The 11,241-nt window shown below is 44.7% G+C and overlaps 1 protein-coding gene across 3 annotated transcripts in view; it reads left to right on the plus strand.

Moving 5' to 3' along the window:
* Positions 1–10,796, plus strand: part of LOC145335636 (RNA-binding protein 5-like) — a 43,223-nt gene extending 32,427 nt beyond the window's left edge. For all 3 annotated transcript variants that reach the window (XM_080181441.1, XM_080181446.1, XM_080181447.1), the window contains 10 exons: positions 615–693; positions 826–917; positions 1,679–1,843; positions 3,576–3,725; positions 3,825–3,911; positions 5,094–5,288; positions 5,407–5,481; positions 5,573–5,670; positions 9,521–9,650; positions 10,308–10,796. In XM_080181441.1, the coding sequence (XP_080037567.1) occupies positions 615–693; positions 826–917; positions 1,679–1,843; positions 3,576–3,725; positions 3,825–3,911; positions 5,094–5,288; positions 5,407–5,481; positions 5,573–5,670; positions 9,521–9,650; positions 10,308–10,433 (1,197 nt within the window). In that variant the 3' untranslated portion in view covers positions 10,434–10,796. The remainder of the gene's footprint in view (positions 1–614; positions 694–825; positions 918–1,678; positions 1,844–3,575; positions 3,726–3,824; positions 3,912–5,093; positions 5,289–5,406; positions 5,482–5,572; positions 5,671–9,520; positions 9,651–10,307) is intronic.
* The last annotated feature ends 445 nt before the right edge of the window (positions 10,797–11,241 follow it).

Genomic DNA, 11,241 nt, shown 5'->3' on the forward strand with positions numbered 1-11,241 from the left:
GCTTTAGATGTTTGGGTCAGTGATTTGCTATTAAGATATAGGAATTTGCTCAGTGTAGTGCGCAGACATCGCTCTCCCATGACGTACACTAAACAAACATATAAACATTTCTCAAAATATAATTGTTTCTCCTTTTTCCTTGCATCCCCTTTCAGAAAATAAAGATTGTTGAAGTGGAAAGACAGCTGTGATTTGAAACAAAACAGACTTTTGAAGATAATCTCCAGTTCCAGCATTTTTTATTTTGTGCATTGCCCAAATACTCATGAATCAGAGATTCTCCATCTCTTTATTGAATCTCTTCAATGGGGAGAGTGAGGGGATCAGCGTTTTTGTATTTTGATGCTCATTATTTTGGAAAAACACTCTCTCCCCCTTCTGTAAGCTTGTGCTTATTGTATAGGTTGAAGGACTGAATTGGAACTGGTCCCTGGTGCCTCATTATATTCTCTGATCCCTAATGCCCAGAAATATTCCTTTGCATTCTGAACTTTTGAAATATTTTGTGAATACATTTTAATCTTTTGAACTGGATGCCTATTAAAGGAATACTTGAAATGTGAAGTTTACTGAAGTTACAGAGCAATGATATGGAATTATTTTGTACTGTGCAGCCTGATGCTGGACAACCAACGACACCTACCGGTCAGCAAGCTACAGATCCAGGTACCACTGCTTCAGAATCCAAATTCTGTAAGTAAACGATTGAAAATGTTTTATTTGTAACTAAAATATCCACACACAGCTTCCAATTCTGGATGTGCTTTTGGATATTGCCAATTAGTTGACACCTAATCTCTAAATTTATTTGTGCCTTTTTAACAGCGGCGCCTGATTTTTCCAGTTACCAGTACGATGATTCATCTGGGTTTTACTATGATCAACAGACTGGACTTTACTATGATCCCAGCTCTCAGGTAAAAGCTTTCTTCATTGAAATTAGTTTGTACCATACAAAAAAAAGAGGATTTTCATTTTAACAATACTTTAAGTTGTCCCAAAGCACTTTGCGCAGCTACTTTCCGAGTGTAGCCATTGCATTTGTTTACAGTCGTTGCACCAGCCAATTTTCACATAGTAAGATCCCACAAGTATCAGAGCTACGTAACCAAATAATCTGCTTTAGTGATGTTGATTGAGGAATAGTTCCTTTTCCAGGATGGCTACTCCTCTTTGCATGTTGTTGTAGGATCTTTTACGTCCATCCCAATGATAGCATCTCCAGTAATGCAGCACTGCTTCAATACTGTGCTGAAGCTCAGCCAGGAGCATGTACTCAAGTCTCTGGAGTGGGAGTTGAGCCATGGCTGGCCTTTCCAAATACAAGGTATCACATACGTTGTGTGACAGTGTGGTTGAAATAATCTTCCCTCGCTTAGTGGTAATGCACTGTCACCTTTTCAATGCCTTAATGATTCCTTCTATGACGGAAAAGCATATTAAAAAGCCCTTTCTGTGATCACCGATTTATTGGGTGTTGCTTATTCTCAAAGATCCAGGAAACTCAAATCTTTTTACAATGTTACTACTTGATTGTTTCAGGAAAGAAATCACTCCTTCCCCATCATGAATCTTGTGCTTATTAATGGTCAAAAGCAATCACTATGGTGTTTGAAAGCAACAGCAGATGCTGATTGATCATGCAGTTATAATAACTTCTCTTTTTGTCTTTTTTCAGTACTATTATAATTCACAAACTCAACAATATTTGTACTGGGATGGAGCAAAGCAAAAATATCTGCCTGCATCAGAATATACTGCACAGCAAAACGCTGCTGCTAGTGCAGCTAATAAAGATGGTAAAGAGAAGAAAGAAAAACCAAAGAGCAAAACTGCACAGCAGGTAAAAAAAATTGCACAGCAGATGTCTCTAATGTGTAGGCCGCTATTTAAAGTGTTTCAGATCCACCTTTGAATATATTCTGAGCAGTGTCACTTGTCTCGTATAAGTGATCCCATGTTGCTTCCTACAATAGCAAGTGTTCTTTTCATACCTATTATCTTAATTTGCAATGGGAACCTTTGTTACAAGAACAGGGTGTTTTGATCCTTGCGTGTGCAAGTCTCTAATCTTCAGATTGAGAAACTGAATAACGTTTAGATATTCTATTTTAGTACCGAGAGAGCAGTTCTAATGATTGCATTCTAATTTAGCCTTTGTCCCCATCTTACAAATAAAAATAAATAAAATGAGCCATGTCATTCTGTCTTGGTTGAGCTAGATGAATACTTTTACTTTTGGCACCAAATCAGACCAAGACTTGGTCAATTCGATTTGTTTTAAAAGTTAAAATGCTTTGGGCTCAATTGCCTCTTTCACAATGCTATTTCTGACATGCTCTCCCAAGGGTTTGCTACACCCTATCCACAGGTCCCTATCACTGTATTTGAACCCTTTGACTGAAAACTGTTAACACCTTCAGTAAGGCTGGGATAGACTGTTCCTCGTTCTTTGAGTGTTGGCTGATGTTTCAGGATCTGCAGTCGTCAATTTGGGCTTCTCCCCTCGTCCAGGGCTGCTTCTGGTGTTCAGGTCATTTCACCAGGGTGGGCTTCTGGGTCTGGTCAATCCGATGATTCCCGCCATGAGGTACAAGCAGCTGGAGAAGCTGTTCTGCTGCCAGTCAAAGGTGTTCTCTGAAGGTGCTGTTGAAGAAGATTCACGCACAGAGAGCTGGGGGCTTCATGCTGCTCCTTTTATTCCCCTCTTCACGTCCTTCTCAAAGATTTTGTGGCCTGTATGTAATACTATCTTCGAGCAGGGACAGGACAATCCAATGAGGTGACTACTTTCTGTATTTGGAAGTCACAGAACATGGTTTTGAACCTTCAACTGTCAAGTGCTGTCCTCGCCAGGCTCTTTGACCCCGTACTGAGCTGAGTGCTGCCAAGCCTGCATAGCATTCTTCTGACAGCAGGTTCACTGGAGGTGTAAACAGCGGTTTGTTCTGAAACAGTATATCCATTAGAACCTGGCCAGGCAGTTCCAGGCATGTCTGGCTTCAGTGGGAATTTGGTTGCCCAAGGTCTGGTTGCATGAAAATTGTCAGTTCCAGCTAGGTTTAAACTTGGCCTTCGCATTTTCATCCATGCTCCTAAAATGATATTTTCAACTGGCCAGTGACCCCAAATTGTGACGAGTTTCAGCTCTGGATCTCATTCCTCTCCAAAATTGGCAAGAGCCAGTCACTTCACCTCCATTTTATGCAGCAGATGAATACGCCAAATAGGCAAAAGAATTAGCGCATGAACTCGGCGTGCAGTGAACTGATTCATAACAAGATTCTAACAAGATGCTTACAGAAATTCAATTTACTTCTGTCATGTATTTCAATATTTTTCTTTCATTGCCCCATTGTCTTTTGCTGAAATGGAGAGTTCGTTATATAGAGGCGGCACAAGAACAAAAGTAAATTGAAGTTCTGTAAGCCTCTTGTCCAGCACTCTTAATGAATTAGTTCACTGCACTGTTGAGTTCATTGCTTAATTCTTTTGCCTATTGCTCTCTTGTTCATGCATGTTTCTGTTCACTGTTTGCCTTGAAAAGAGATGCTAATATGATGTTGCCTTTTCAGATTGCCAAAGATATGGAACGATGGGCTAAGAGTTTGAACAAGCAGAAAGAAAATTTCAAAACCAGCTTCCAGCCTATTGGGGGGCTTCGAGAGGATGAGCGGAAGGAGTCTGCAGCGGCAGATGCTGGCTTTGCATTGTTTGAGAAAAAGGTGTGAATTTTATTGAACCAATGTACTTATTGTTTAATAGAACTTGCACAGAAATATATGCCACATGCTGCAATAAATGTTTTGTTGTCCTATTTACAGCAGGGTACTTCAGCAGAGAGGTCACCAACAACAATCGAAGTACTGAGGAGGTCTGCTGCCCCTGATGAAGAGGACTATATGCTGAAGGTTAGACTGTGTAGAAGAATCAGAATCACAGAATACTACAGTGCAGAAGAGGCCTTTTGGCCCATTGAGTCCACACTGACGCACTGAAAGCCCCTGACATGCCTACCACAGTCACCCTAGATCAGAATTGAACCCGGGTCCCTGGTGCTGTGAGGCAGCAGTGCTAACCATGCCGACCTTAGATTTGTAGTGTTGGGATTAGGCTCCAAGTGACTTCTTGCTTTTGCAGCAACAGTTTTTAGTGAACACTTTGTTTTCGTGTGAAACTTCAGATATAGTCTTGATTGGAAATTGGTTGAATCAGATCATTGTGAGGTTATAGAAGAAAAGTTCTTTCCAGTAGGGTGGCAGAACAAGTATTCAATTTTGAAGTGTAGCATTGCTAACTGTCTTAAGCTCATTTTTACTAAGGGGCTTAGGAATTTCATTAGGTACACTATAATTCTGAAACCTCTGTTAAGACAAATGCATTTCTTTTCACTGGTAAATGTTTTATACAATCAAGTACACACGATCTTAGAGTTGAGCAGTTGAAGTTAGCCACTTGTGATTGGATTCCAGCACAGTGATGAAAGCCAAGGTTTCTAAAGTGGAATCAGATACATCCAGGACTGAAATTGTCGGTCCAGGTAGGGTACTTAGTGGAGTAAATTGTCTTGATCCCTTTCATGCTCATTGAATTAATTGGAGGATTTCTTTTTGCACCTTTGTGGTGATTGGTATGTTAGACACCAACCACCACAGATCAGTAGTGATGTCTACTCTGATAAAATTGCAAGTGATTTGAGTGATAATTGGATGTTGATTATTACAAGATATTTGTGTGCTATCAGCCTTTTGGCTTAGATCAAGCATCTGATCAAGCCCAAGGTGGGTGCAATGCCTCATCTCGTCAGCTTCGATCATCTTGTCTCCCTTGTGGGGACCTTGAATTGGATTCAGTTGGATTTTGAATTTGGTTTTTGGAGCAAGCAAGGCATAGTTTTGGGTTTGCCTAATCCATTCTCAGCACTGGCTTTGTAAGGTTGGAGTAAATCATTTAAAATAACGTAACTGAGGATGTTAAGCTGCAGTAAATTGTTTTATCATGTTTGCCTGTGAAACTACATTTACAAGGATCTTGTGCAATATTTCCTCTTGTGTTTGGTGCATGAACAAACTATTGCTTATCATTTAATTCAGAGAAAAGCAAGCCCACAGCAAGGTCTGGTGGCAGCTTACAGTGGAGAGAGTGATACTGAAGAAGAACAGGAAAAGACTGAGGATGGAGAGGAGAAGCTGACAGATTGGAAGAAAATGGCCTGCCTTTTGTGTAGGAGACAGTTTCCCAGTAAAGAGACACTCATTAGACACCAGCAGCTTTCTGAACTGCACAAGGTATAATAGGTTTTTCAAAAAAAAAATTGACTGCATGCATTAAATGTTTCAAAAGTATCATCTGAAATTAAGCAGTGGCTTTTTAATTTTTTTTCTCTTATCCCTCCTACCAAAAAAGCAAAATCTAGAGATTCACAGAAGGGCAAGGATGACAGATACAGAACTTGAAGCTTTAGAGAAGACTGAAAGAGAGGTACAATCATCTGTGTTGCAGTCTTGAAAAGCACAAGCTCATAGTATTCTGAAAGTAGTTTAATATTGCTGAAACTTAACTTTTTCCACAGATGAAGTACAGAGACAGGGCAGCAGAAAGGAGAGAGAAATATGGTATCCCAGAGCCTCCAGAACCAAAGAGGAAGAAGTTCTTTGCACCTCAAGTTGTGTAAGAAATATGTTGGCCTTTTTCTATATTGTACGATGTTGTTTCCTTTCCAGAATGACATGATGGTGCCTTGCTTTAGTACTTTGCCAAATACTGCTTTTCTACAAAAACTGGTTGAAGAGGATATCTTCTAGAGGCTTCAATTGACTCCTCCCCCCCTCTCTCACTCTGCACCCACCCCACCCCACCCTCTCTGCACCCACCCCCCCCTGTCTCTGCACCCCCCTCTCTCTCTCTCTGCACCCCCCTCTCTCTCTCTCTGCACCCCCCTCTCTCTCTCTCTGCACCCCCCTCTCTCTCTCTCTGCACCCCCCTCTCTCTCTCTCTGCACCCCCCTCTCTCTCTCTCTGCACCCCCCTCTCTCTCTCTCTGCACCCCCCTCTCTCTCTCTCTGCACCCCCCTCTCTCTCTCTGCACCCCCCTCTCTCTCTCTCTGCACCCCCCTCTCTCTCTCTCTGCACCCCCCTCTCTCTCTCTCTGCACCCCCCTCTCTCTCTCTGCACCCCCCTCTCTCTCTCTCTGCACCCCCCTCTCTCTCTCTCTGCACCCCCCTCTCTCTCTCTCTGCACCCCCCTCTCTCTCTCTCTGCACCCCCCTCTCTCTCTCTCTGCACCCCCCTCTCTCTCTCTCTGCACCCCCCTCTCTCTCTCTCTGCACCCCCCTCTCTCTCTCTCTGCACCCCCCTCTCTCTCTCTCTGCACCCCCCTCTCTCTCTCTCTGCACCCCCTCTCTCTCTCTCTGCACCCCCCTCTCTCTCTCTCTGCACCCCCCTCTCTCTCTCTCTGCACCCCCCTCTCTCTCTCTCTGCACCCCCCTCTCTCTCTCTCTGCACCCCCCTCTCTCTCTCTCTGCACCCCCCTCTCTCTCTCTCTGCACCCCCCTCTCTCTCTCTCTGCACCCCCCTCTCTCTCTCTCTGCACCCCCCTCTCTCTCTCTCTGCACCCCCCTCTCTCTCTCTCTGCACCCCCCTCTCTCTCTCTCTGCACCCCCCTCTCTCTCTCTCTGCACCCCCCTCTCTCTCTCTCTGCACCCCCCTCTCTCTCTCTCTGCACCCCCCTCTCTCTCTCTCTGCACCCCCCTCTCTCTCTCTCTGCACCCCCCTCTCTCTCTCTCTGCACCCCCCTCTCTCTCTCTCTGCACCCCCCTCTCTCTCTCTCTGCACCCCCCTCTCTCTCTCTCTGCACCCCCCTCTCTCTCTCTCTGCACCCCCCTCTCTCTCTCTCTGCACCCCCCTCTCTCTCTCTCTGCACCCCCCTCTCTCTCTCTCTGCACCCCCCTCTCTCTCTCTCTGCACCCCCCTCTCTCTCTCTCTGCACCCCCCTCTCTCTCTCTCTGCACCCCCCTCTCTCTCTCTCTGCACCCCCCTCTCTCTCTCTCTGCACCCCCCTCTCTCTCTCTCTGCACCCCCCTCTCTCTCTCTCTGCACCCCCCTCTCTCTCTCTCTCTGCACCCCCTCTCTCTCTCTCTCTGCACCCCCCTCTCTCTCTCTCTCTGCACCCCCTCTCTCTCTCTCTCTCTGCACCCCTCTCTCTCTCTCTCTCTGCACCCCCCTCTCTCTCTCTCTCTCTGCACCCCCCTCTCTCTCTCTCTCTCTGCACCCCCCTCTCTCTCTCTCTCTCTCTCTGCACCCCCCTCTCTCTCTCTCTCTCTCTGCACCCCCCTCTCTCTCTCTCTCTCTGCACCCCCCTCTCTCTCTCTCTCTCTCTGCACCCCCTCTCTCTCTCTCTCTCTCTGCACCCCCTCTCTCTCTCTCTCTCTGCACCCCCTCTCTCTCTCTCTCTCTCTGCACCCCCTCTCTCTCTCTCTCTCTCTGCACCCCCCTCTCTCTCTCTCTCTCTGCACCCCCCTCTCTCTCTCTCTCTCTGCACCCCCCTCTCTCTCTCTCTCTCTGCACCCCCCTCTCTCTCTCTCTCTCTCTGCACCCCCCTCTCTCTCTCTCTCTCTCTGCACCCCCCTCTCTCTCTCTCTCTCTCTGCACCCCCCTCTCTCTCTCTCTCTCTGCACCCCCCTCTCTCTCTCTCTCTCTGCACCCCCCTCTCTCTCTCTCTCTCTGCACCCCCCTCTCTCTCTCTCTCTCTGCACCCCCCTCTCTCTCTCTCTCTCTGCACCCCCCTCTCTCTCTCTCTCTCTGCACCCCCCTCTCTCTCTCTCTCTCTGCACCCCCCTCTCTCTCTCTCTCTCTGCACCCCCTTCTCTCTCTCTCTCTGCACCCCCCCCCCCTCTGCATATATTTCAGGAGGTACCACTCCACGTTCAATTTTGAGGGACTAGGTTTTCCCACCTGCTGTTTCCTCTGAATTTGGTCTTTTGAGTGAAAATATTTTTTTCTCTTCACATCTGCCAGAATAAAAGGCTTTGCTAGACAATCCCCATGAACTTTTGCAGTCTGCGCTGTTCCATGGTTGAAAGAAACCTGCAATAATGCGCTTGATACGCTGATGTGCTGCATAGCCGAATTGCTGCCCTTTTCTGTTTTTTCTCCTTCCTTCATTGTGGGAACCAACTGTGCTACTCCCAGACTGGTATCTGCAACTTGCTGATTCCTTCACTGCGCTCATGCCAAATTTAGACAGGCAATATTAAGAACATAAGAAGTAGGATCATTGATATTTTAATAGCTTTCTCAAAATAAATAATTTTTATTTGAGAATGTGTCTAAACACATTGACGAAGGACTTCAGCAAGGCGTTTGAAAAGGCTTATTGAGAAAGTGAGGGGGCGTGGGGTCCCAGGGGATATTGCAGATTCAGAACTGGCTTGCCCACAGAAGACAAAGAGTGGTTGTAGATGGGTCTTTTTCTGAATGGAGGTTGGTCACCAGTGGAGTGCCCCAGGGGTCTGTTCTGGGACCCTTGCTCTTTGTGATTTTCATAAATGACCTGGATGAGGAAGTGGAGGGATGGGTTGGTAAGTTTGCTGATGACACAAAGGTTGGAGGTGTTGTGGATAGTGTGGAGGGATGTGAGAAGTTGCAACGAGACATTGATAGAATGCAAGACTGGGTGGAGAAGTGGCAGATGGACTTCAACCCAGATAAGTGTGTGGTGATTCATTTTGGCAGGTCAAATAGGATGACAGAATATAATATTAAGGGTATGACTGTTGGCAGTGTGGAAGATCAGAAGGATCTTGGGGTCCGGGTTCATAAGATGCTCGAAGCAGCTTCACAGGTAGAGGCTGTGGTTAAGAAGGCGTATGGTGTACTGGCATTCATCAGTCGAGGAGTTGAGTTTAGGAGTCGGGAGATAATGCTGCAGCTGTATAAGACCCTGGTCAGACCCCACTTGGAGTACTGTGCTCCGTTCTGGTCGCCTCATTACAGAAAGGATGTGGAAGCCATAGAAAGGGTACAGAGAAGATATACAACGATGTTGCCTGGATTGGATGGCATGCCTTATGAGGATAAGTTGAGAGAGCTCGGTCTTTTCTCCTTGGAGAGATGAGGGATGAACTGATAGAGGTGTATGAGAGGTATTGATCGAGTGGATTCTCAGAGGCTTTTCCCAGGGCTGAAATGATTGCCACAAGAGGACACAGATTTAAGGTGCTGGGAGTAGGTACAGAGGAGACGTCAGGGGTAAGTTTTTCATTCAGATGGTGGTGGGTGCGTGGAATCGGCTGCCAGCGGTGGTGGTGGAGGTGGATTCGATTGGGTCTTTTAAGAGACTTGGATAAGTACATGGAACTTAGTAAGATAGAGGGTTATAGGTAAGCTTAGTAGGTAGGGACATGTTCGGCGCAACTTCTGGGCCGAAGGGCCTGTTAGTGCTGTAGTTTTTCTATGTTTCTGCATTTCTATTAACATGAATGAAGTTGTCTTCCCCTAAAAATGTTTCCATCTTTTTTGCAGTGATTTTGAGCAGCCAACTAAGGATGGCATTGGAAGTGACAATATTGGAAGCCGAATGTTACAAGCCATGGGTTGGAAAGAAGGTTCAGGACTTGGTCGAAATCAACAAGGCATTACTGCTCCAATTGAGGTATGTCTTTCAGCTGTTAATGGAGATTCTGCAGTGAGGATTTGAACTTCCAACAGAATTTACTACTGGGGTACAGGGGAGTCCTGCTGTATTTATTTGACACAAACCATTTTCCACATAGCACTGGTGGGGGAGCAGTAGGGGTCAGAGTTTGGTTGATAGAATCCCAGTCATTCAAAGTGGCACTCGAGGTGGTAAAGCTTCTTGGATTCAGGAGTGAATGTGTCGGGAAACTGCTATCATACAGCTAACTGCCAATCATGAATGCAATTGGAGGAAGAAACAGTAAAAGGACATTTGTTGCTCACATTTTGCAAGGCCATTTCTCACCACAAGTGAACGGCTGCTCTGCCATGCCTTCTAGTGAGGTTGCCGTGTGGGCAAAGGTTAATAGATCAGCTGCTCCTCCATTGGGAATAGTCAGTGGTGGGGAAAGCTGTTAAGTGACATGAAGTTAATTATGTTTATTAGGGCCACAAGTAGGCATACATTGACACTGCAAAGAAGTCACTGAAAATCCCCTAATTAAATGTTAAAAATGTAGCTGTTCTGTACTTAATACAATAAACTGTTCTCTCATTATCTACATGTAATGTAATGTAATCTTGCATTTATCTTGAGCTCAGTACTAAAGGAGTGATCTTGATCCTTATACAGGCACAATTGAGAATGAAAGGAGCTGGACTTGGAACACGTGGAAGCTCTTATGGAGTCAACACTGCAGATACCTATAAAGATGCTGTTCGAAAAGCTATGTTTGCCAGATTCTCGGAAATGGAATAATACTTTCTGTGTTGTAAATATTGTAAATAATGTTACTATGATTGTTTTGTTGTGCCAAGAAAGAATGTTTGTGCGTCAACTTTTTTTCACTTTTCCGGCTTTGGTTAAATTTGTAAGTTTAACAATAACTACATTTTAGTCTTTTAAATTATGACCTTGTAAAACTGGAGGTTATGGCCGACATGTAATACAAACAAAAGATTTATGTGTGGATTTTGCTACAAACCAGCAATGTGTACATTCTGTATTATAGTTGCCACCCTTTGTACAGGTTCTGGGGTAGGAGTTGCAAACCAAATTATTTTGAACCCATTGTTCTTTTCTCCCCTTCTCTCAATAAACAAACTCCTCGGTGCTAATAAATGTAGAGTATTTGGAGCTTATGGATATGAGAGCAATAGAAAACTACAAGGAGATTGATATCTTGGCTTGAATCTTATTTAATTGACTCAAGTAACCGTATCAATGTTTGGTTAAAGGAGTAAAAAGATAACAAAAAGTTGCAGATCTGAAATGTAAAATCTTCCTGTATTGTAGAAAGATACAATCAGAAGACATCAGAATACCAAAAATGGTGAGCTGGATTCAAACTGAAGATGAACACAAGATAATGTGCTGAATGATAGCTTCCTTCAAGATGTCAGGAAAACATGAGCAACTTTAGCAGTAATCTAAATAAAATTGTAACTTCTATACAAAGAATTTGGAAATCATGAGCTAAAGGGGTTCAAAATAAATCTGTCCACATAAAGACAATAGTATGATTTCTCACAGCTCTAAGATACGAGACAAGGAAATAAGGGGGATT

The sequence above is a fragment of the Carcharhinus amblyrhynchos genome, chromosome 3 (assembly GCF_965287045.1).
Source record: "Carcharhinus amblyrhynchos chromosome 3, sCarAmb.v2.hapA, whole genome shotgun sequence".
In the NCBI taxonomy this organism is placed as follows: domain Eukaryota; kingdom Metazoa; phylum Chordata; class Chondrichthyes; order Carcharhiniformes; family Carcharhinidae; genus Carcharhinus; species Carcharhinus amblyrhynchos.